The sequence below is a fragment of the Mesocricetus auratus genome, unplaced genomic scaffold (genome assembly GCF_017639785.1).
Source record: "Mesocricetus auratus isolate SY011 unplaced genomic scaffold, BCM_Maur_2.0 Super-Scaffold_100707, whole genome shotgun sequence".
In the NCBI taxonomy this organism is placed as follows: domain Eukaryota; kingdom Metazoa; phylum Chordata; class Mammalia; order Rodentia; family Cricetidae; genus Mesocricetus; species Mesocricetus auratus.
The window spans coordinates 16768238-16795407 of record NW_024429269.1 but is presented as its reverse complement, the minus strand read 5'-3'; the positions used below and the strand labels follow the sequence as shown (position 1 = coordinate 16795407).

General features: G+C 38.4%; 1 protein-coding gene and 1 pseudogene across 1 annotated transcript; one reads left to right on the top strand and one right to left on the bottom strand.

Moving 5' to 3' along the window:
- Nucleotides 1–2799: 2799 nt before the first annotated feature.
- On the bottom strand, nt 2800–23595 carry LOC110339595 (annotated as a pseudogene).
- Nucleotides 7903–8829, top strand: LOC106022672 (olfactory receptor 18-like). The gene has a single exon (XM_013126278.2). It carries the CDS (start codon nt 7903–7905, stop codon nt 8827–8829), a length of 927 nt encoding a protein of 308 aa, XP_012981732.2.
- Nucleotides 23596–27170: the final 3575 nt, after the last annotated feature.

Below are 27170 nucleotides of genomic sequence, written 5' to 3'. Positions count from 1 at the left end.
TATGAAGAATTCAGTATCACCTCCAATCTCAGTTACCGTGAAGAGACACCATGACTAGAGAACTTAAAGAAGAAAGAATTTTATTGGGGGCTTGATTACAATTTTAGTGGGTGAGCCACAATAATGGTGGCAAGCATAGTAGCAGGCATGTCCCTGGAGCAGTAGCTAAGTGCTTACAGGTGATCACCAACAAGAGGCCGAGAGAATGAGAGGCTGGGCCAGCCTGACTGGGTCTTTGAGATTCCAAAGCCCACTAGTGACACACCTCCTCTGGCAAGGCCATACATCCTGAGAGACAGCGAAAGAAACAGAAAGAGACAAAGATGGAGAGAGAGAGACAGAGTGAGAGAGGGTGGGAGGGACAGAGAGTGGGAGACAGAGAGGGTAGGAGACAGAGAGACAGAGACAGACACAAAGAGAGACAGACAGAGAGACAGAGACAGAGACAGAATGTGGACTTGGAAAGCAATGCTCATAGCTCCTGTCCCCTGGTGTTTGCATATGGTACAGTCTTTTCCTGTGGGCAGCACCTAGAATGCTGCAGGTGACACCTCTGAATTCTTTTGTATTTTATAAGGAAGACAAAGGGACTACACAGTAACTAAGACTCTCATTAGTTTGATGTATGTTTGACTCTGAGTTCATCAAAGTGAACTGCCCCTCAGGGTCCTTTCCTGCATGTGCAACCCCCTCAGCTGGGTTTCAGAGCCTTGATGCTCATCCAGGTCAAGGGTACATTAAACATTTTAAGCAAAACCATAGGAAAACATAAAGAGGTAGGTTCTTATCAAGAGCCTGATGGGGGATGCCCTACTGTATGCTGTGAATTATTGATTAATGAGTAATTCTGTTTTGGTCAAGGGAAAGACAGGATGTAGCCAGGTAGGAAGTATAGGCGGGGCTACCATATTAGCTGAATTCTTGGAAGAGTTACACATAGAGGAGCTGCCAGAGAGACACCATGTATTCATCAAAGGAATAATATAGAGGAGCAATACAGATAAGCTACAGCCTCAGAGCTATACATGATTTAATAGATATATCTTATTAATAAAATGAGAGCTAGTCAATAAGAAGCCTGTGACATCGGCCAAACAGTTTATAATTATATAAGCCTCTGTGTGTTTATTTAGGACTAAATGGTCGCAACATAGGGTGGGCCAGAAATTTCATCTTCAGGAGCCCTACCTCCTGCCACACCTATATTTCTTGGAGACTCTGTGTCTTGGTATAGAGACATCCCCTAGCTCTTTCCCATAGTCTTCTTAGCCTTATCACTAGTTCATTGCCATTCCATTCTGCCAATGACTTACCCACAGCAGTACTCTTTAACCAGAGATCCTAGAGCCACCATACTTGCCTAGGATTCAGAGAGGTTAACAGCAACCAAAGAATGGAACATCCACACCAAGGACAAGACCAGATATCAACACCAAGAAACACCTCATACTTCATAGATCCAGATGCTTAGACCACAGTGCAAAGACACAGACATGAACAGTCAGCACAACAATCCTCTATCAGAATTCAGTAAACATCTTTCTGGAGGCCTTGAGAAATACAATATAGCTGAACTATATTGAATACAGGAACTTCAAAAATAGCTATTATGAATATGTTCAAGTATTTTTGGAGGATATGAATAAAGAAGATAGGAAAAATGAAGTCTGTGAGATACCTTAATAGAGGAAGCCCTTATAGGTTTAAATAGAAATCTGGCACTAGAGAAATGTGCAAGATTCCACAAGGATGACCCCAACTAAGAATCTAAGTAATAGTTGAGAGGCTACCTTAAATGTCCTTCCCCTATAATGAGATTGATGACTACCTTAAATGCCATCACAGAGCCTTCACCCAGTAGCTGATGGAAGCAGAAACAGAAATCAACAGCTAAACATTGAGCCCAACTCCTGGATTCTAGTTGTAGAGAGGGAGCAGTGATGAGCAACAGGGTTAAGACCATGCAGGAGAAACCCACAGAAACAGCTTACCTGTGTAAGTTGGAGCTCATGGACCCAAGGCTGAATATTGTGGAAACAGCATAGGACCAGTTGGGAGTCCAGGGCAGTCTATGGGGCCTCTAGCAGTGGAACCAGTATTTATCCCTAATGCACAGAGTTTGGTGGTCCTTTCCCTATGGAGGGACACTGTCTCAGTTTAGATACAAGAAGAGGGCCTAGGTCCTGCTCAAAATAATGTGACAGACATTGATGATTCCCCCATAGGATGCCTCAGTCTCCCTGGGGAGTGTAAAGTGGTGTTATGGGGGTTGTTGGGGGGCATTAGAGAATGGAAAGGAAAGGAAACTAGGATTATTGTGTAACATAAGATTGTTTTTATTTTAAATAAAAATAATAAAATGAAAAGATCTCCCCCCAAGAAAGAAAAATGAAGTCTGTGAAAATAAAACAGTAGAACAAAATGATGAGAAATTCAAGGTATGAAAGTAAAATTTATCTATTAATTCACCAAATTATTTCGGGGTCACAGAGTCTTTTCTTTCACACGTGGAACTTCTGATGTGGATTCCTGCCGCTGGCCACCCTAGAGATTACACTGGTGTAATGAAGGCTCCAGACACTACCTGGGAAGTCAGGTGACAGAATCAATGATTTGGACAAGTCTCATGATTACAAAGCTGTGGTTTCCAGCAGGGCTCCTGGTGGTCAGGTGTGGCTTACAAACTGTAAGAGAGCTGAAGCATGGGAGGGGCAAGCACTGGGCCATCTTTGAACAATCTCCATGACATCAAAGACAGGGTCTCAGCAGTTGGCACTCTAAGGATCTCCAGCCAATGCTTTACTTTTCCAGGGGATTCCTGTAAGACCTTCCAGCAAGCTTCACATTGCTTCCAATCTCTTCCTTGATTCTAAGGACCTAATTTTACATGACTGGGTTCTCAGATAAGCAACAAACACAAGACTTGATTTACCCCAATCAGAACCGCATCAAGAGGTCAGCTCTGAAAGTATCCTCAGTGTCCCCAGAGCAATGGAACTGCATTAAGTCCGCTAACACTCCTGCAGAGACTATGTCCCAGTACTGATCTGATTCACTTAGAGCAGGAAGCAGTTGTAGGACTTCTCTGTCACAGCCTTGACAATCCATTTATGCTTTGAAACCATGAAATCATTCCCAGTCACCTGGATGCCTGTGATAGTAGTGCACATCTGCAGAACTTCCTAGTTGTGTTCCTCAAAAGGGTCTTTGACGGACACCACTGAATACTTTTGGGCGAATAACTTATACAGGTTAGCCATCTGGTAGGGCATGATGTACCTGTTGCAATAAACAGAAGACTTGAAGTCAAGGTCATACATGCCAGATCTGAGGCACTCAGAGGCTGCCCTGTCCATGTCCGTGATACCATGGTCAGTGTAGCTGGCCTTTGCAGTGGGGCCTTCAGCAGGTCCAAAGCTTCTTCGCTCTATATGATGTTAAGGACATACCTATCCTCATTACCCACATTGGTGACAACCTTTTCTTATTTCTCCTTGATGACATTTTTCAGGTTTCATAAATGTGTGTTGCAGTTCATACGGCTTCCCTTAAACTGGATGCTTCTACAGTAAGGGTCATGAACTCTTGTAGGGCCAGTGTGTTGTCAGCACAAGAACCACTGTACGTCACAGGAAAATCTTGTACCAGAAAGATGATTTCAGGTTTGACAGCCATTTCAGAAGAAGTGAGGGTACAGGGACACCCCTTTTCCATGGCACCAGCTTTTGAGACAGCCTAGGACACTTCCAGTATGTCATTTGCAGCAAATTTAGATTTATTTTCACTGCCGTCCATCATGATGATCTGTTTGTCCAACTTCTCTTGTTCCACAGCATTCAATATCTTGCAACTCAGAGCAGGAGTAACAGTCTTATTGATGTGATCAACCATCTTGAGATCCCTTCCCCAGTAGCACATCCTATCATTTTCATGGAGTTATAAATGTCATTGGAGGCACTGTTGGTCATGGCAACATGGAAGAGACCTCATGAGGTAAAGAGATTAGCCTGAACAGTGGGATTCCCCAAGAGTCAAAGTTCTCTCTGGCACAAATTGTGAGAGTCGACATGGTGAATTTCTGGCCTTCAGTCTGCCATGCAGAAAAGAAATCGGTTTCTGCAGACACAGGAGAGAGCATTCAAGAGAATTTAGTAATAGTATAAAAATTAATGAAGAGATTCTAAATTGAAATAAAACCGAAAATGAAAAATTTAGGATGGCAACAAAACTTCAGAGCTAACCTCTTGGCACATGCAACATCTCTTTTGCTTCCTCCATTAACCCCAGGAATTCCTTAGAGACTGCAATATTGTGGACCAGTATGAGTAATCACTAGCTCTGTGCATTGAGTTTCTAAGGTTATGTAAGAATCATTAGTTAGCCTGTCCCTATAGGTCAGTAGCTTGATCGCTGTATTTCAGGACTATATAACCCTGTTTGCTCTTCCTGCAGTGTTCTGCATCAGGAAGCTCTTGCTATTATGTTCACTTCAGGATTCAAGAGTGAGCTTGAACCTTCACCAGTCGACAAACAGGGGAGTTTTGTCATCTTCACTGCCCTTCATCATTGCCACACAGACCCAGAGTTTATTCATGTAAGTATGAGGGAATTGAGGATGAAGAAGAGACTAGGAGAATTACTATTTCTTCCTAATCATATGAACTATGATAATTTGAGCAAAATGATTACATAATAACTACAAATTATATGAGCCTCTCTATACTGGAATTTTATATTTTTTGTTGTGACTGTAGTTTTCAAATTTGAAATTTTCCCAGTGTCTCTTTTCCATACTCCTATAACCAATTATAGCAGAAGTATGCACAACTAAGTTTTTCCTAATCAACATAAAGTACTGTGTCTAGCTGAGTAGGGTGATTATGTAATTACACTTTTGAAGAAAGCTATTTTGTGTGTGTGACTTAAGGTCTTCCCTGGTTGAAAGATCTGAGCTCTATATTTTATATATCTTACTTCACCTGAATCGTTCTTCAAAATTCCAAAATTATAAGCATTTGCATAATTATTATTTATAGAATATGAAAGACAAAGACAGTGGTTAGGTAGAAAGGATTGAAGTCTTCTGTGAATTATTTGCCTTATCAAAACACAAAATGATCTGTTCAGTAAACAGACATTTCATAATGTTTTATTCAAAAAAAAAAAAACAAGGAAACAGCACTATGTGTTTCTTACTTCATGGTTTCCAGATCTTTTTAACACAATGTTCACCTTTGATGTGTGAACTGCGGGTATTATATCCAAGCAGTATTGGGAACATGCTGAGAACATTGAAAGAATAATTCAACTGAGGCTTTTCTAGTTCCCTCGGCCCATATTGTCTCCTTTGTATTTTGAGACATGGTCTTACCAAGTTCCCTGTAGGAGTTCAGTGAACCTGCTCTCATTTGACTGTACCATCTGAAGTGCTGAATTTACAGATCTACACATTCTGTGTTCTATTTTTCTTGATATTTTTGATGCTATCAGCATCCTCCATCATTCCAAGGCTCAGCCACTAAGTTTGAAATGAAGCCAGGTCAGGTCCCTATATCATCTGTATTTTGAAAACATGAGTGCTTAAAGAAAAGATACATGCTGTTAAAACTTCTGGATATCTTTTAAAAACTATATGAATAGTGATCCATGAAAATATACATATATTCATGGAATAATTAATGGACTCAGAAGCTATGAATGTGAAGTAGAGTGGGGTGAGTTAAGAGTTTTATATAGGGAGTCTGAAGAGGTGAAATTAAAGGAAGAACTTTTACTATGTTATAATTTCAGATACAAAAAAAAAACAAATAAAGAGCAAAAAGAATCCACGAGAAAATACTCCAGAATCAAAGAGTGACATATTTGTTTCTAATTATTTTGTCTCTGCTATTTATTTATGTAAATTATGAGACTTTATTAGTAATTCTGAGATACCCGAATTACCATATGACCAAATTTTAGTAAATATTTTAATATGAATGGTCCTATTTACTGAAGTTTATTTTGTATATTGATATGTTATTACCTCTAACTTTCAATTTTTTTTCGTTTCAAAGGGCCTAAAAATTCCTTGCCACAGACGTGAAGTGAACAATATATGCTTTAAACATTAAGTAGACCTTTTCTACTATCATAACACTGACTTACACATAATTGGTTTTCTTTACATTTTCATTCCATTCAGAAATGTGACTTAGAAATTGATGCAAGATCAATATTTTGCTGTTTGTTTCAGTGTAATGTACTTTTTGGATCATCTAATGATATTAAATAGCTGCACTATTAGGTTATCAAAAATTGTTTTATGCATTCTCACCTGAAGATAAAAGAATGTACAGGCATACAAAGAAATGGAAAATCAATATTTTGTTTTGTGTGAAGACATACTTAAGAGTTTCACATATGGTCAAGTTCTCTTTGGAAATATACCCATAAAAACTCATATTTTCTGTATTCATAGGACTTTTAATTTGGAGCAACGAATACAATACAAATCTTATCATTTTGCAAATTGTGGTAGGTTGTTACCATTGGTTTGAATGAGCGTGTGGCTATGGTAAAAGTCATAAATGTTCTCTCAATTCATTGATTCCCAACCACAGACACTGTCTTAGTCATTGGAAACAAATAGAAATATATTCATCATGTGAGTTCATCCCATATTGCATTATCTTGGAAGAAGTATAACTGGATAGATTTAACTATTATTGATGGCACATATTAAAGGATGCCTTTCATGGGAAAAGTGGGAAAATCATAATGAAAATTGGGTGATATTTATATGCAGTAATATAATAACTCCAATAGTTTATAGTATAAAACAGAAAGGGGGTATTAGGGTCCATTAGAGTATTGACCATCTCTGTATCCTAATCCTTTTTAATTTTTGAGCAATTCAGTGTACTCTGATTTAAAAGTGAGCCTGAAATTTCTTCTGTAGTAAGAACATGGTCATGTATGCACCAGGCCTGGCTGTCTGAGGAGGTGTGGACTGAAGCTAGGTCTCTGGGTCAATCTGGATTGCACTTCAGAAAATCAGTAGCATTGCATAGACATAGAAAAAGCAAGTTTTTATACCACATAGTTTACTGATATTATGGGGAGATGAACTCTCTAAGCTAGCTTTGTAACAAAATTTCGGTTGTATTTAATGATACTACATATGTTTCACATCACTGGACATTTTAATAGTGGTGGACAGAAATGTTCTGTGATCCATGTGGATTTACCTTACACATATTTGTAAAAATTTGAAATAGACTTTGAGAAATAAAGAGTACATGTATCAATTGCTATTAAAATCTAAATAAGTTTTTAACAAAGGCTTCCTCAAATCAGAAAACAAAAAATGTAGAAAATATTTTTAGTCAAAGAAAAAGAAGAACCTATAGGAGACACTGGAACTTTAAAATATTTTTCTAGATATGAATCACAAATTGTTATTTAAAGACTTGGACTTCACACTGCCACATATATTCTAAGAAGAATAAACTTATTTTATGTTATTGTTATAAAAAGACCTGTGTTTACATGCTTCAAATTTTCATTTTATTTGACAGACAGTTTTCCTAAAGTGAGGCTTGTATAAAATACCCATTTTGTATTAAAGATGTTTGCTTCATTTTACTGTGAATACAGGCTACTTTTTTACAGTAATTCTGGCTTCACATCATCTGGATTACTGTAATAAATATGGCTGTCATAAGAGGTAATTCATGAGCTAAGAAAAAACACTATTATTAGTATGGCATTTACCACAGCTGAGTAATTATTATTGATGTCAAAAGCTTGAGAAAATATCAATATTTTTACTTAATTGACTCAAATTTAAAGGTCTACAACCTGGTACCAACAATAACAACATTTTTGGTTTTCACCAAAAGATGTTCAAGAAATAAGAGCATGGGTAATGCAACATCTACACCAGAAATTCACTTCACTCAACTCTCAGAGGATCTAGACCTACAGCCTGTTCTTTTTGGCCTATTCTTATCCATGTACGTCTTGGCCCTGTTTGGAAACCTACTCATAATCCTGACAGTAAGCTCTGACCCCCATCTCCATACCCCCATGTACTTCTTCCTCTCCAACCTGTCCATGGTTGATATTGGTTTCATCTCCACCACTGTTCCAAGGGTGATTGTAGACATCCAAACTCACTGCCCAGTCATCTCATATGTGGGCTGCCTGACACAGATGTCACTGTTTATACTTTTTGGATGTATGGATAACATGCTTCTGGCTGTGATGGCATATGACAGGTATGTGGCCATCTGTCATCCCCTGTATTACCAGGTCATTATGAATTCCAGTCGCTGCTGTGTCTTACTTCTAGGGTGTTTTCTCCTTAGTCTTCTGGAATTACTTTTTCTCTATGTGGCAGTATTAGATTTTTCCAACTGTGAAGATATTTTTGAAATTTCCAACTTCTTCTGTGACCCTTCTGAACTACTTAAACTTGCCTGTTTTGATACTTTCACCAGTAGCATAGTCAGATACTGTGTAGGTGGTCTCTTTGGGTTACTTCCTATTTCAGGAATCATTTTCTCTTACTTTAAAATAGTTTCCTCTATTATGCGATCATCACCATCAAGCGGGAAGCAAAAAACCTTCTCTACCTGTGGGTCTCATTTGTCTGTTGTTTGCTTATTTTATGGAATAGGACTAGGGATTTATTTCACTTCCTCTTTGTCACAGTCTCCAAGAAATAATGCAGTGGCCTCAGTGTTGTACACTGTTGTTCCACCTATGTTGAATCCCTTCATCTACAGTCTGAGGAACAAGGACATTAAAACTGCCTTAAGAAACATTCTTAACAGAATATTCTAATTAGTGATATTCTTTATGAAATACATTTATGTATCTATATATTAACTGTACTGATAAATCCCAGTTAATGTCTTACATTATTACTGATACTTCACAGTATTGCATGACATAGTCACACTCACTGGGGTTGCACATATGGTGCATGTGTAGATGTAAAAGTGCACAAAACTTTGAAGTTGGAGATATTAAACTTTTCTAGGGAGGATTGGTGCACATTTTTTAACAGCCTTTTACAATATGAGTAAAATCAACACTTAAAAGCTATGTATATGAGACAATTGAAATGGGCTGTTCTATTGAAATTGTGTTTTATAAATGACAGAGAACCAGGATTGTCAACTAGGCTGCCTGAACAGGAACTGAACAAGGAAGATAAACTGACATTCTAATGTGGAAGGTGAAAGTTCAGTGTCCTCATCTTTAGACAGAGAAGGGATTCTGAGAGCAAGAGGCATATCAAAAGTCAGATAGAAAGGCAATGAATTTGAGAAAGAGAAAGGGTGGCTACATGTGAAGTACGGAGGGAAGGAGGTGGTAACTCTCCTATTTACATTATAGTCTCATTTTAAATATTCAAGCAACTCCAAAAAATCAGAAGCCCTATTGTATACAGACGATAAATGCACTGAAAAAGACCAGAGATTTATCACCCTTTACAATAACAACAAACAACATAAAATATCTTGGGGTAATGCTAACCAAAGAAGTGAAAGACCAGTAGAGTAAGATCTTTGAGTATTTAAAGAAAGAAATTAAGCAACAGGAAATGGAAAGATCTACCGTGCTCTTGGATAGGTAGTGTCAACATAGTAAACATGGCAATCTTGCCAAAAACAATCTATGAATTCATTGCAATCCCCATCAAAATCCCAACACAATTCTTCACCAACCTTGAAAGAAGAACACTCAACTTCATATGGGAAAAAAAACCCAGGATAGCCAAAACACCCCTGTAGAATAAGGAACTTCTGGAGGAATCACCATCCCTGACTTCAAGGTCTATTATAGAGCTATAGTCCTGAAAACAGCTTGGCATTGGCATAAAAGTAGACAGATAGACCAATGTGATTGAATTGAAAACCCTGACATTAACCTACACACCTATGAACACCTGATTTTACAAAGAAGCTAAAGATATACAAAGGAAAAAAAGAAAGCATCTTCAACAAATGGTTCTGGCATAACTGGATGCAGACATGTAGAAGATTTCAGATAGATCCATATCTATCACCATGCACAATACTTAAATCCAAATGAATGAGAGACCTAAACATAAATGTAGCCACATTGAACCTCTTAGAAGAGAAAGTGGGAAGTACCCTTGAATGAATTGGTACTGGTGAACACTTCCTAATATAATACAAGTAGTCACAGACACTGAGATCAAAAAATAATAAATGGGACCTCCTGAAACTGAGAAACTTCTGTAAATGAAAGGACACAGTTAGCAAAAAAAAATGGCAGCCCACAGAAGGGGAAAAGATCTTCACCAACCACACATCTGACAGTGGGCTGATTTCCAAAATATATAATGAACTCAAGAAGCAAGCCACCAAAACACTACAGAATCCAATAAAAATTGGGGTGCAGAATTAAACAGAATTCTCAATAGAGGAATCTAAAATAGCTGAAAGATGATTAAGACAGTGCTCAACATCTTTAGCAATCAGGGTAATACAACTCAAAGCAACTGTGAGATACCATCTTACACCTGCCAGATTGGCTAAAATGAAAAACACCAATACAAGTTTATGCTGGAGAGAATGTGGAGAAAGAGGAACACTCCTCTATTGCTGGTGGGAGTGCAAACTTCTACTATGACTTTTAATATCAGTATGGTAGTTTCTCAGGAAAATGGGAATGGGTCTACCACAAGACCCAGCAATTCATCTCCTGGGTATATACCCAAAGAATTTACATTTATACAATAAGGACATATGTTCCACTATGTTCATAGCAGCATTCTTTGTGATAGCGAGAACATGGAAGCAACTTACATGCCTCTCAAATGAAGTGGATAGAGAAAATGTGGTACATTTACACAGTGGAGTACTACTCAGCAGAAAAGAACAATGGAATCTTGAAATTTGCGGGTAAACAGATGGAAGTAGAAGGAACCATCCTGAGCAAGGTAACCCAGTCACAAAAAGACAAACATGGAGTATACTCACTAGTATATGGATTTTAGACATAGAGCAAAGGATTATCAGCCTACCATCCACACAAACAGTCAAGCTATGAAACAGGAAGGACCACAAGAGAACAATACAGGGTCCCCCGAAGAAAGGGAGGGGTTAAGAAACCCTGAGCAATTTTGGAGCAGAAGAGGGTCTCACTATCCTTGGAGACTGGATGGGGGTTTTGGTGGGTTGGTGGGAAGCATGGGATGGAAGTCCAAAGGAATGGGTGGATGGATATGTAAATAGGAATGTTTCTAAAACAAATAAAAAACTGAAAATAAATATTTAAGCAAAACTGATTTAAAATTTAACAATACCCATAGAATGGTGAGACTTATCACCTCAGATAATGTGTGTGCTACCTGCTACTAGGTTTACTTATGACAAATATTATGCATGTTATATGTGTTACTTGGTTATGATTTTCAAATTAAGTCCCATTGTGAACTTTCAATATAGTGAGTCTGTTGTTTCAAGTGAGAGAATTAAAGTTCATGGACAAGGATTGACATGAATTAAAATCCACTAATAAAGCATAAGATGGCTGGAGTTCACAATGCTCTTGTCCTTTCAAAATATCCATGAAGCCGCAACAACAAGTCACTGGATAATATAGAATAAATGGAGAGGAAGATAAGATTGATTCCACGTAATTTATTTGAGGGGGTATTGATGGTGTTGTAAACATAACCATAGACTTTACAAATTCAATTAACATTCCAATATTTTATGTTTCTCGAAAATACATCATTCAGTAATGATACATTTATGTTTAATGTTTCCATTCACTGTGTAAATTTTAATAAATATTTTAATTTAAAGCACATTTACTACCAATTTTGTGGTGTCTATTAAAAGGAAACTTTAATAACATATGCACTATTTAAGATAATATTGGTTAAAAAACAAACAGCATGACTTTCAAATTACAGGAAAACAGCTTGGGAAAATGGAACAAAATAGCTTTGATACCATGAACTGTTAACTTTAATTAGACATTTAGACAACACTGGCCCTGGATATCTTATTGGGCTTTAGTTATTCCAAACAGAGGGAAACTATGTTGTGATCTTATAATAAATTGGGGTAAACTTAAATGCTTTCTACTTTCCTCTGACTAGAAAGAGTTTTTCTTATACAGGAAAAAATGTAATATGATCTTTTTTCAAATACTGTGACACTTAAAGCCAATAATAAACTTTGCATGGAAACATGAGAAATTAAAGAGCAAAGAACTCTCTGATTCTACCTCCAGTGGAACAGGTAGATTGATCTCTTACAGACAGGCAGATGCTGGATGAACTGGTCTGCTGGGATGGTTTCTCCTCTACCCTGAACACAGCAGATGTCAGGAGACTCCAGCGGGGCATGGGAAGACAGGCCAGGAAACACCCCTTCTTTTTTCTTTAGAAGGAGATTGACTGTGATCATTAACCATTCATAATCAACCCTGTTTCAATGAAACCAAACTTTTACGAATAATATTTGGGAATCTGGATGTCATTCTATCCAAACTACTTCCTGTTCTTCGGGGGCACTGACTATTCTTTGGGGATCCTAAGAAAACACAGAAACCTGGCCAAATCCTGGCTGTAGTAGATTGCAAGCCTGCATTGTCCCTGCTTTTTTTAGATCTTGTACCACTTGGGCCACTGCTTCAGGTGTTCTTGCTTCATCAAATCATATTAGTGTGGAGGGAATTCACAGCTTTTCATTTTCTGTGGAAACCAAAGAAAAATCTCCTTTCCAAAGTAACCTGTCCTTAGACTTAAAATTTGAAGTCAAAGCAATTTCAAATATATAAATTGGATTTGGGTTGTGGTGGCACACCACTTTAATCCCAGCACTCAGGAGACAGAGGCAGGTGGATCTCTGTGAGTTTTAGACTCCCTTGGTCTACAAGAGCTAGCTCGAGGAGAGCCTGCAAAGCCATAGAGAAACTCTGTCTCAAAAAAAAAGAAAAAAAATAGATACATAAGTTGGATTAAAAGCACATCATTTATAATCAAATGCCTGTTAGCCGCTGTTGCTCTTTCCTCAGCAATCAATTCAAAGACAACACAATAACACACAGTATCTAGACTCTCTGTATAGTTTCCATCCTTACTTGGCTTTTTTGTGTTTTTTTTTTTTGTTATTTGAGATGGGGTTTCTGTTTATGTTAGCCTGTCCTGGAATTCACTCTGTAGACCAGGCTGGCCTTGAAATCACAGAGATCAGCTTGCCTCTACCTTCTGAGTGCTGGGATTAAAAACCACACCCAGCTACTCTTATTTCTGTTTTAAGTCTCTCTATCCTTTTTCTTTTCTCTCCAAAGCCTACATATATTTTTAAACACAATGTAAATGCTTTAGAGCTTTTTCTTCATCTTTTTCTGGCCATGAGTTTTTTTTATCTGCTAAATGTGTGGTGCATGTTTTTGCCACTGTGGGCAAGGGAGGGGGTGTGTAAGTTTACCACCAGCACTGGGAGCTGTGCTCACAGCCTTGGTCTAAGCTGCCATCAAGCAGCATGCTGCCAGCTTGGAGATGTTGTCACTGCTACTGCCAGAAGCTTGTACCTACCATTCAGTTGTTAGCAGGGACTCTTAAAATAGCCATGTGGTTTTTGCCACTTATGTTGATTCAGGAAGCCTCCTTTAAAGGATCTGCTTGAGCCTCTGCTTGTCTCTGGCAAACAGAGCCCACCTGAGAAAATGTTGCTAGCAAGAGGCTGTGTTTTCTCTGCTATTTGATTTTAGAATACCCTTTTAAAGCTTTGTCAGGCTTTATATAGAAATTCGTGCCTCACATTGGGCCACATCACAACAGCAACAAGTACAACAATAACCATCAACAACAGCAAAAGAAAATAATTTTGGACACTTTCAAGGTCTAAACACCCACAAGGAAACTATAACTAATGATCAACAGTATTTGAATATTTCTTTAACATTTCAAGGAATCTCACTCCTCAGACCTTAGTTTTAAATGTCTACAAGATGTTATTTAAACAATTATTTCTCATTAATGATTTTCCTCTTGATAAGGAAAAAGTTGCCCAGATATAAGATAACATGACCTTGTGTCAGTTCGACACTGAAGTGCCTAATAGGAGCCCAGAAAGACAAGGCCTCTTGTTTTAAGTAAAAAATAAAATAATGGTTAAATTTCTTCTCTCTCTTCCTTTGTAGAAGTAATCTTGGAGGAACCTCACACTTGGATGCTAGCTATTTCCCCAACTGTCAAAGTGCCTGAAAGTGTCCTGCGTTCATATTTATGGGTCTACCATTGGAGAAAAAAAGAAAAAAAAGTGTGGGTGAGTGCAATGGATGGATACTCTTTCAGCCCATAACAGTGGCTTTCAATCTTTAGAATGCATTGGAATCACTTGAAGAATATAACAATCACCAAATCTAGTTAGTCCTCTCTTGAGAGCTCCCATAAGGCAGGGTGCTCTTGAGAACTAGATTGGACTGGACAACAGAGTGAGACATCATGTCAAGTAAAAAGTAAGAAGATGGTTGGAGATGTGGTTTTGTGATTCAGGTTGTGGTAAAACTCTGCTCCTTTCATCCTGGCTTCCCTGAAACTGGACTGCCTGCAGACAGGAAGATAAACTCTTACATGACTAGCTTGTTTCCAGCATGGGAACCACTGTTGATCACATTGAGATGTGGGACCCATGTGATGACTTCAGGTTTGACAGCCAAGTCAGACATGTGAGACTACAGGGAAACCCCCTTTTCTACAGCACCAGCTTTTTAAACAGTCAGGAACACTTCAAGTATGGCATTTGTGGCAAGGTTAGATGTATTTTCAGTGTCTCCAATCTCAATGATCAATTTGACCATCGTATCTTGTTCCACAGCATTGAGTTTCTTCCTACCTAGAGCAGGTACAATAGTCGTGTTGATGTGCTTAAGAGCCGAGGAGACCCTGCTCCATTTTCTCTTGTTCTGTAGCTTTCAGTTGCTTTGTATTCAGAATTATAAGGACCTGCCTTTTTTCTCTCCTGGTTTCCAGTTCCTTTGTAATGGAATGCTCACTTCTGCTGTGTTAACTGAGGGTTGTATATTTGAGGTGCATTCGTAACAGTCTCACAACAATGAAACAATAATTCAACTCACGCTTTTCTACTTCCCATGATCCGTAATTGGCTTCACCCTCTGAAGTAACTGAATTACAGACTTACAAAATAGCATTCTATTTTCTCGGATTTTTTTTGTTATCAGCATCTTCCATCACTCGGAGTTTACAAGGAGGAAATGAGGTCAGGTCCCTATCTATTTTGTAGTTTGAAATCATGAGTGCTTAAACATACACCTGTTGTAAAGACCTCTGAGTGTCACCTTAAACTATATATCCCCTATGTGAAAGGAATTGGCAATAGGGTGGGAGGCTGGGGGGATGGGGTGCAGGAGGAGGGGAGGGAGAGGGAACTGGGATTGACATGTAAAACAAGCTATTTAAAATTAAAATAAAACATTTAAAAATAAAAGAAAAAGTATATTTAAATGATTCAATATTTTATTTTATTTGATTAACAATTTCCTAATGTGAGACTTCTACAAAATACCTTTATTTTTCTTAAAGGCGTTTGCTTTATTTTACTCTCACTACAGGCCAGCTGTTTATAGTAACTGTGGCCTCATCACATAGATTATGGTATTCAATATGGCTCTTGTAATAGATAACACATGAGCTAAGAACAAAATAAGATTAGAGCATGACATTTTCCAAAAAAGTACAATTATTAATGATGTCACAATAAGCTTGATAAAAAAAACCAATATTCATACTTACTTTACTCAAATTATAAGGAATGTCTACATGCATGCTGGTACTAGTGTTAACAACATTTCGGGTTTCCTCCAAAAGATGTTCAAGAAATAAAACATGTGTAATACAACATCTATGTCAGAATTCCACTTCATTCAACTGTCAGGGGATCCAGGCCTGCAGACTGTTCTCTTTGGGCTATTCTTGTCCATGTACATCTTGGCCCTGTTTGGAAACCTGCTCATCATCCTGACAGTAAGCTCTGACATCCATCTCCACACACCCATGTACTTCTTCCTCTCCAACCTGTCCATGGTTGATATTGGTTTCATCTCCACCACTGTTGCAAGGATGATTGTGGACATCCAGACTTCCTGCCCAGTCATCTCCTATGTGGGCTGCCTGACACAGATGTCATTGCTCCTAATTTTTGCTTGTATGGATGATATGCTTCTGACTGTGATGGCATATGACAGGTTTGTGGCCATCTTCCACCCTCTGTATTACCAGGTCATTATGAATCCTAGTCGCTGCTGTGTCTTAATTCTAGGGTGTTTACTCCTTAGCCTTCTGGAATTACTTTTTCACTTTGTGGCAGTATTAAATTTTTCCAACAGTGAGGATTATGTTGAAATTTCCAACTTCATCTTTGGCCCTTCTGAAATCCTTAAACTTGCCAATTTTGATACTGTCACCAATAACATTGTCAGATACTATATAGGCACCCCTTTTGGGTTACTTCCTATTTCAGGAATCATTTTCTCTTACTTTAAAATAGTTTCCTCCATCATGCGATCATCATCATCAAGTGGGAAGCACAAAACCTTCTCCACCTGTGGGTCTCATTTGTCTGTTGTTTGCCTGTTTTATGGAATAGGCCTAGGAATTTACTTCACTTATGCTCTATCATGGTCTCCAAGAAATAATGCAGTGGCCTCAGTGTTATACACTGTTGTCCCACCTATGTTGAACACCTTCATCTTCAGCCTAAGAAATAAGGACATTAAAAATTCCTTAAGGAATATGCTTAGCAGAGTATTGTAATCAATAATATTCTTTATGAATTTACTTTCATGTATCCATATATTAACTGTATCAATATATCCTAGTTAATATCTCACATTATTACTAACTGATACTTCATAGTATTGCATGACATAGTGATGGTCACTGGGGCTGCACATATGGTACATGGGTAGATGTAAAAGTGCACAAAAAGTTGTAGTTGGAGTAATTAAACTTTTCTAGTGAGGATTGGTGCACATTTTTACAGCCTTTTACAATATTAATGCAATCAACACCTGAAAGCTATGCACAGGAGGCAGTTGCAAGGGGTCGTTCTATTGAAATTGTCAAGCAGGCTGCCTGAACAGGAACTGAACAAGGAAGATAAACTGACATGCTAATGTGGAAGAGGAAAGATCAGTGACCTCATCTTTAGACAGAGAAGGAATTCTGAGAACAAGAGACATACCAACAGCTAGGCAATCAATTTGAAAGAGAGCAAGGGTGGGCATATGTGAAGTAGGGAAGGAGGTTGTAACTATTAGATTTAAATTATAATCTCACTTTTAAATATTTAAGCAACTCCAAAAAATCAGTATCCCTCCATACACAATTGATAAACAGGCAGAAAAAAATCAGAGAAGCATCACCCATTACTATAACCACAAACAACATAGAATATATTGGGGGTAATGCAAACCAAACAAGAGAAAGACTTGTACAGTAAGAACTTTGAGTCTTTCAAGAAAGAAATTAAAGAGATACCAGAAAATTGAAAGATCTCCCATGACCTTGGATAGGTAGGATCAACTTAATAAACATGTGAATCTTGCCAAAAGCAATCTACAGATTCAATGCAATCCCCATCAAAATCCCAACACAATTCTTCAGAGACCTTGAAAGAATACTCAACTTAAATAGAAAAAAAAGCAGATAGCCAAAAAAATCCCTGTAGAATAAGGAAATTCTGGAGGCATCACCATCCCTGACTTCAAGGTCTATTATAGAGCTATAGTCCTGAAAACAGCTTAGCATTGATATAAAAGTAAACAGATTGACCAAGGGGATTGAAAACTCTGATATAAACCCACACACATATGAACACCTGATCTAACAAAGAAGCTAAAGTTACACAATGGAAAAAAGAAAGCATCTTCAAAAAATGGTGCTGGCATAACTGGATGTGGATATGTAGGAGATTGCAGATAGACCCATATGTATCACCATGCACAAAACTTAAATCCAAATGAATGAAAGACCTCTACATAAATGTAGACACATTGAACTTCTTAGAAGTGAAAGTGGGAAGTACCCTTGAATGAATTGGGACAAGTGAACCAACCCTTCCTAAACATAACACTGGTAGTCACAGACACTGAGATCAACAATTAATAAATGGGACCTCCTGAAACTGAGAAGCTTCTACAAGGGAAAGGACACAGTCAAAAACACAAAATGGCAGCCCACAGAATAGGAAAAGATCTTCACCAACAGCACATCGGACAGAGGGATGATTACCAAAATATATAGTGATCTCAAGAAGCTAGCCACCAAAAAACCCTCATAATCCCATAAAATGGTGGGGCAGAACTAGATAGAGAATTCTCAAAAGAGGAATGTAAAATGACTGAAAGACACTTATGTGATCAACATCTTTAGCCATCAGGGTAATACAACTCAAAGCAACAGTGAGATGCCATCTTATACCTTCCAGATTGGCTAAAATGATAAACACTAATGACAGTCTATGCTGGACAGGATGCAGAGAATGAGGAACACTCCTCTATCGCTGGTGGGAGTGCAAACTTATAGGACAAATTTTCAAAATCAGTATAGCCGTTTCTCAGGAAAAATGGGAATGGGTCCACCACAAGACTCAGCGATTCCTCTCCTGGGTATATACCCAAAGAATCCACATTCATACAACAAGGATATATGTTCCATTATGTTGATGATAGCATAGTTTGTAATAGCCAGAACCTGGAAGCAAGCTAGATACCCCTCAAATGAAGAATGGATAGCGAAAATGTGGTACATTCACACAGTGGAGTACTACTCATCAGAAAAGAACACTGGAACCTTGAAATTTGCAGGAAAATAGATGGAACTAGAAGGAACCATCCCAAGCAAGGTAACCCAGTCACAAAAAGACAAACATGGAATGTGGTCATTGGTATATGGATTTTAGACATAGAGCAAAGTATAACCAGCCTATAATCAAAACGGCCAGTCAATCTAGGAAACAAGGAGGACTGCAAGAAAAGAACACATGGTCCTCCAAAGAAGGGGAGGGGTTAAGAACCCCTGAGAAAATAAGGAGCTGGGGGGGTTAGAAGAGGGAGGTGAGAATGAAAGAAAGGGAAAGGGGGAGGGGGAAGGAAAACAGGAGGACTGAGACAGGGGAGGAATAGAGAAGGATAAGAAAGGAGATGCCTTGAAAAAGGAAACCAGTACAGGTTTGGAGAGATGTCTGGTACAGGGAAATTGATGGGGAATCTATAGGGATGGCCCCAACTAAAAGTCTAGGCAGTGGCTGAGAGGCTGCCTTTGATACCATTCCCCCACAATAAGATTGGTTACTATTCCTAGAGCCTTCACCCAGTAGCTGATCAAAACAGAAACAGGAACCCATAGCTAAACGCTGAGCTATACTCCGAGAATCCATTTGCAGAGAGGGGGAGAGATGAGCAAAGGAGTCAAGACAGTACTGATGAAACCTGCAAAAATAGTTAACCTGACCCAATGAGAGCATGGAGACGCTATTCTCAAAGCTGGTGAACAAGCAATAGACTGAACCAAGGCCTCTTAATGTGGGTGCCAGCTAGGAGGCCAAGGTAGTCTATGGAACTTCGAACAGTGGAGCCAGTGTTTATCCCTAGTGAACAAATGGACTTTGGGAGGCCATTCCTTATGGAGGGATACTATTGCAGCCCAGGTAAATGAAAGAGGGCCTAGGCCCTCCCTCAAATGATATGACAGACTTGATGATCCCTGTGGAGGGTCTCACTATCCCTGGGGAGTAGGAGGGAACGAGTAGGGTGGTTGGTGGCAAACATGGGAGGATTGAGGCCAAAGAAATATGTGGATGGATATGTAAATAGGAAAGTTTCTATAACAAATAGATCTCTTAAAGACTGGCAAACTCTGAATGGACTGGTCTGCTGGGACAGTTTCCCCTATCCCCTGAACACAGCAGATCTCAGGAGGCTCCAAGCAGGGCAACGGAAGGTGGGCCAGGTAACACCACTTCTTTTTTCTTTAGAAGGAGATTGACTGTGATCTTTAACCATTCATAATCAACCCTGTTTCAATTCTTTGGAGACACTTTCAATTTCATGGGGATCCTAAGGAAACACAGAAACGTGCCCGAATCTTGGCTGTAGTAGTCTGCAAGCCTGTATTGTCTCTGCTGTTTTGGATCTTGGATCACTTGGGCCACTGCTTCAGGTGATCTTGCTTCATCAAATCATGTTAGTGTGGGCAGAATTCACAGCTTTTCAGTTTCTGTGGAAATTAAAGCAAAATCCAAAATACATGTCCTTCCACTTAAATTTTGAAGTCAAGGCATTTTCAAGTATATAAGTTGGAGCCGTGTTATGGTGGTGCACTCCTTTAATCCCAGCACTCGGGAGGCAGAGGCAGCTGGATCTCTGTGAGTTTGAGACCACCCTGGTCTACAGGAGCTAGTTCCAGGACAATCTCCATAGCCACAGATAAACTCTATCTCAAAAAAAGAAAATATATATATATATATATGTGTTGGATTAAAACAACATCATTTATAATCAAATGCCTGTTAGTCGCTGTTGCTTTTCCTCAGCAATCAATTTAAAGACAACACAATAACATACAGTACTGAGACTTTGTGTATTTTCCATCTTTACGTGACCTTTTTGTTACTCAATTTGTTCTACTTGTTTTCTTTTTTCGTTATTTGAGACAGGGTTTCTGTTTACTTTAGCCTGTCCTGGAATTCACTCTGTAGACCAGGCTGGCCTTGAAATCACAGATATCTGCTTACCTCTACCTCCTGAGCATTGAGATTAAAGGCATGTGCCTCCACACCCAGCTACCCTTATTTCTTTTTTAATCACTTTATCTTTCTCTCCCAAGCCTACATACATTTTAAACACAATGTAAACGCATTAGAGGTTTTTCTTCATCTTTTTCTGGCCATGGGTCTTTTATGGTGCATGTTTTAGCTTCTGAGGAGAGGGTGAGGCTGTAATTTTACCACCAGCACTGGGAGCTGTGCTCACAGCCTTGGTCTATGCTGCCATCAAGCAGTGTGCTGCCATCTCAGAGATGTGGTCACTGCCACTGTCAGATGCTGGTTCACACCATTCTGTTGTTGCAGGGCCTCTTATTTAGTTTTTGACACTTATGTTGCTTCAGGAAACTTCCTTTAAAGGAGCTTCTTGAGCCTCTGCTTGTCTCTGGCAAACAGTGTCCACCTGAGAAATTGTTGCTACCAAGAAGATTTGTTTTCTCTGCTATTTGTTTTTAGAATTTTCTTTTAAAGTTTTTATCAGGTGCTACATGGAAACTTGTGCCTCACATTGAGTCACATCACAATAGCAGCAAGTACAACAATAACCATCAACAACAGCAAAAGAAAATAATTTTGGACACTTTCAAGGTCTAAACACCCTCAAGGAAACTATAACTAATGATCAACAGTATTTGAATATTTCTTTAACATTTCAAGGAATCTCACTCCTCAGACCTTAGTTTTAATTGTCTCCAAGATGTTATTTAAGCAATCATTTCTCATTAATGATTTTCCTCTTGATAAGGAAAAAGTTGCCCAGATATAAGATAACATGACCTTGTATCTGTTCGGCGCTGAAGTGCCTAATATGAGCCCAGAAAGACAAGGTCTCTTGTTTTAAGTTAAAAATAAAATAATAGTTAAATTTCTTTTCTCTCTTCCTTTGTAGAAGTAATCTTGGAGGAACCTCACTCTTGGATGCTAGCTATTTCCCCAACTGTCAAAGTGCCTGAAAGTGTCCTGGGTTCATATTTATGAGTCTACCTTTGAAGAAAAAAAGTGTGGGTGAGTTCAATGGATGCATAATCTTTTGAGCCCATCATCTGTTTTGAGAACATCATCTGTTCTGAGTTTTCCTGATTACTTGTTACCTACATAGGGCCTGTAATTCTCTCTCTCTCTCTCTCTCTCTCTCTCTCTCTCTCTCTCTCTCTCTCTCTGTCTCTCTCTGTCTCTCTGTCTCTCTGTCTCTGTTTCTGTCTCTGCCTCTTTGCCTCTGCTCTGTGAAAGGGGTAAACTAAACTCAAGAGCTTTACTTATAATAATTTAGAAATAGAAATCAAACCCTAGCTCAGCCCCTGCTTTAACTGCCATGACAGGCTACAGAAAAGACACGTATACCTCTGACATAAGGAAACTCCAGAACTTCTAGCTTCCTGGAGTCTAGCACCAAAACTGAACACAATGTAACTCCAGAACTCCCCCCACCCTCCAGTTTCCTAGATTCTTGGTTCCTGGGAACTGTTTGGCTACGAAAGAAACTCCAGGGGGACCAAAACCTTCCCTGTAGTCTCCAGGATATATTTTTTTAAAACTATTGATATCTATGTACAATAGGCAACCTGAAAGTAACAAGACAAAGCCATAGAAACCACAGAATGCTCCCTCTCATCACAGACCAATGAAAATTACTGGTACACAGGTACTTCATGCCAAAATATGACTTTGTGAAATTCTCCTGATCATTTCCAAATGTCAACCAATCAGAAACAAACCTGTACCTACACATGTCATCTTGTAACTTTTGTCTAAAAACATAGCATTAGACAGAGAATTTCACTCCCCCTGGGGCCCCTGCAACAGGTAGCCAGACGGGGTCCCTGTCCTGTGTGGATGAGAAATCATTAAACCTTGCTTTTGCAGTTTATTGGATGTGTCTTCCTGGTGGTTTCTGGGAACTTTGCAACTTGGGCACAACACCCTGTCTCTGTCTCTGTCTGTCACTTTCTCTCTTTCTGATTCTTCCTGGAGCCTTGTTAGTCACAGATTGTTCAGTAAAAGACCAGAAAAGTGACTTTCAAACTTTAGAATACATTGGAATCACTTGAAGGATTTAATAAACAGCAAATCTAGCTAGTCCTCTCTTGAAAGCTCACCTAAAGCAGGGTGCTCAAGAGAACAAGGCTGGACTGGGCAACAGAGTGAGACATTGTGTCAAGTAAAAAGTAAGAAGATGGTTGGAGATATGGTTTTGTGATTCACGTTGTGGCAAACCTCTGCTCCAATGGGCCTGGCTTCCCTGAAACTGAACTCCCTGCAGGTAGGATCATGACGTTTTGCATGACCAGCTTGTGGCCAGCATAAGAACCACTGTTGATCACATTGAAATGTGGGACGCATGGGAAGACTTCAGGTATGCCAGCCAAGTCAGTCATGTGAGGGTACAGGGAAACCCCTTTTTCTACAGCACCAGCTTTTTAAACAGCCAGAGATACTTCCAGTATGGCATTTGTGCCAAATTTAGATGTATTTTCAGTGCCATCCATCTCGATGATCAGTTTGTCCATCTTATCTTGTTCCACAACATTGAGTTTCTTCTTACCCAGAGCAGGTTCAGTCATCTTGTGGATGTGCTTAAGAGGCTAGGAGACCCCTATCCCAGTATCACATGATATCAGAGTCACAGAGTTCCAGGGTCTTATGTATGTCAGTAGAGGCACTGTTTGGCAAAGCAGCTTGGAAGAGACATTTTGAGTTGCAGAGATCAACCTCAACAGTGGGATTCTCAAGAGTCAAAGATCTGTCCGACACAAATCTTGAGAAGAGACATGGTGAAATTCTGGCCTTTGAATTGCCACACAGAAAAGAATCAGGTTTCAGCAGATACAGAAGGAGCATTCAGTAGGACACAATAATGAAAAAATAATTACTAAAGAGAGCCCAAACTGAAAAAAACCTGGAAATATAATATTTAGGATGTTAATCAAAATCCTCATAGCTATCCTCTTGAGAATATTCAACATCTCTCCTGCTTCCTCCATTAGCCGCAGGAATTCCTCAGAGATAGCAATATTGTGGACCAGTATGAGCAATCACCAGCTCTGTGCATTGAGTTTGTAAGGTTATGTAAGAATAATTAGTTAGGCCATTCCTGTAGGTCATCAGGTTGTTCTCTGTAATCCAGGACCATATAACCCTGTTTGCGATTTCTACAATGCTCTGCATCAGAAAGCTCTTTCTATTATGTTAACTTCAGCATTCAGGAGTGAGCTTGAGCCATCAACAGCCAACAAGTAAGGGAGGGTTTGTCATAGCAACCATTTTTCATCATGGATGCAGAGGCCTACAATATATTCATGTAAGTTCTGAGGCAATTGAGGATAAAAAAGAGAGTACAAGATTTATTACTTCTTCCTAATCATATGAACAACAGTAATTTGGGCAGCATGATGGTGTAAGAAGTGTTATTAAAATTTGAGCTTCTCTATTGTGATTTTGTAGTGTGACACCAGTCCTCAAATTCTCATTGAACTATCCCCAGTGTCTCTTCCTCACAGTCCCATGACCAATGAGAGCAGAAAATATGTTCAAAATGTTGTTTTAGAAACAACTTAAAGTTGTTTAATAAAATAAAATAAAAAATAAAAATAATAAAATGAAATAAAAGAAAAAGTATATGTTAATGCTTCAAGATTTCATTTTATTTGATTAACCATTTCCTAATGTGAGACTTCTACAAAATACCTATATTTTTCTTAAAGGTGTTTGCTTTATTACTGTGATAATAGGCCAGCTGTTTATAGTAATTGTGGCCTCATAAGCCAGATTACTGTATTCAATATGGTTCTCATAATAGGTAAAACATTAGCTAAGAACAAAATACAATTAGATTATGGTATTTGCAACAACTGTGCAATTATTAATGATATCACAATAAGTTTGAGAAAATAACCAATAATTATACTTACTTTACTCAAATTATAAGGAAGATCTACATGCATGATGGTAAGAATGTTAACAACATTTTTGGTTTCCTCCAAAAGATGTTAAAGAAATAAAAACATGTGTAATACAACATCTATGCCAGAATTCCACTTCATTCAACTGTCAGAGGATCCAGGCCTACAGACTGTTCTCTTTGCCTATTCTTGTCCATGTACATCTTGACACTGCTAGGAAATCTGCTCATCATCCTGACAGTAAGCTCTGACATCCATCTCCACACACCCATGTATTTCTTCCTCTCCAACTTGTCCGTGGTTGATATTGGCTTCATCTCTACCACTGTTTCAAGGGTGATTGTGGACATGCAAACTGACTGCCCAGTCATCTCCTAGGTGGGCTGCCTGACACAGATGTCTCTGATCATAATTTAGGATGTATGGATGATATGCTTCTGACTGTGATGGCATATGACAGGTTCGTGGCCATCTGCCACCCTCTTTATTACCAGGACATTATGAATCCCAGTCGCTGCTGTGTATTCCTTCTCGGGTGTTTTCTAATTAGCCTTGTGGAATTGCTTTTTCACTATGTGGCTGTATTAAATTTTTCCAACAGTGAGGATTATTTAGAAATGTCTAGCTTCTTCTGTGGCCCTTCTGAAGTCCTTAAACTTGTCAATTTTGATACTGTCACCAATAACATTGTGAGATATTATAGAGGCACTCTCTTTGGGTTTCTTCCAATTTTAGGAATCATTTTCTCTTACTTTAAAATAGTTTCCTCCATCATGCGATCATCATCATTAAGAGGGAAGCATAAAACCTTCTCCACACGTGGGTCTCATTTGTCCGTGGTTTGCCAGTTTTATGGAACAGGAGTAGGGGTGTACTTTACCTCCTCTCTGTCACATTCTCAAATAAGTAATTCAGTTGCCTCAGTGATGTACACTGTAGTCACACCTATATTGATTCCCTTCATCTACCCCCTGAGGATAAAGGACATTAAAACTGCCTTAGGGAAGATTCTTTGCAGAATATTCTAATCATTGACATTTTTTATAAATTTACCAAATACCTATATATTAACTGTACATGTAAACCCCTATTAATGTTTCACACATTATCACTAACTGATTCTTTACAATACTTCAAGATACAATTGTGTTTATTGAAGTTGCATGTATTGTGAATGGGTAATTTACAAATGCATAAAAGTTTGTATTTGAAGAGATGATACTTTCCTAGGTATATATGTTGAACAACCTTTTACAATATCAGTATAATGAACAGCTAAAACCTATGCTTAGGGGACATTTGAACGGGGTGAGTCTGCTAAATTTTGTTTTAGAAATGACTGAGTACCAGGATGTCAAATAGGCTGCCCAAACATGACCTGAACTAGGAAGAATGCTAATGTGGAAGGGGAAAGCTCAGTGGGCCTTATCCTTGGACAAAGAAGTTGTTTTGGCACCCGGAGACATATCAGCTGTTAGAGAAGAAGGCAATGAATTTTAAGGAGAGCAAGGGTGGTTACATATGAAGTAATGAGGGAGGGATATATAACCTGCTGCATTTATACTAATGTTCCATTTTTAAAATATTTAAACAAATCAATTAATTTTTATAGCAGTATTCACCGAAGAATGGCAGTTATTACCCCTAGATAATATGTGTGGTATCTGCTACTGGGTTTACTTATGATATATATTGTATTTTTCCAGTTTTTTCAAATTATGTCATAATATGAGCTGTCAAAATAGGGAGCCTGTTATCTGAAGTGAGAGAATTAAAGTTCATGAATAAAGGTTGACATGAATTAAAATCTGCTAATGAAGCATTAGATGGCTGGGATTCAAAATCTCTTGTCCTTCTCAGTTTTGAAGTCCTCCACAGGTTTAAAGGTTGGTGTGCTCATGGAGTAGACAAAGCTGCAACAACTAGTCACAGTAGAACGTGGAACAAGGGAAAAGAATATAACATTGATTCCATGGGACTTATTTGAAGGTGGATTGATGGAGTTCTACATATAAATGTAAACTTGACAAATTCACAAGTATTTCAATATTTTATATTTCTGGAAGTTACATCATTGTATAATGGCTCATTTTTGTTTGTTGGTTCTATTTACCATGTAAATTTTAATAAAAAGCACATTTACCATATCTTCTACTAATTTTTAATTGTGTAATTAAAGAAAAAATAATAACATATGCACAATTTAACATAATATTGGTTAAAAACAAATATGAACTACCAAAAATATGTGTTTCTAATATCAGGAAAACTGCTTGGGAAAATGGAACACAACGACTTTGTCATCATAAACTGTTAATTTTAATTCAACATTTAGATTGATATCTCTGGATATCTTATGGGGCTTAAGTTATTCTAAATAAAGGGAAACTATATTATTGTCTGGTAACATGCTAGGGTAAACTTAAATATGTCCTGCTTTTCTTAG

Excerpts from the sequence above, each read along its gene's own strand:
- LOC106022672 (XM_013126278.2), top strand. The coding sequence starts at position 7,903 with ATGGGTAATGCAACATCTACACCAGAAATTCACTTCACTCAACTCTCA.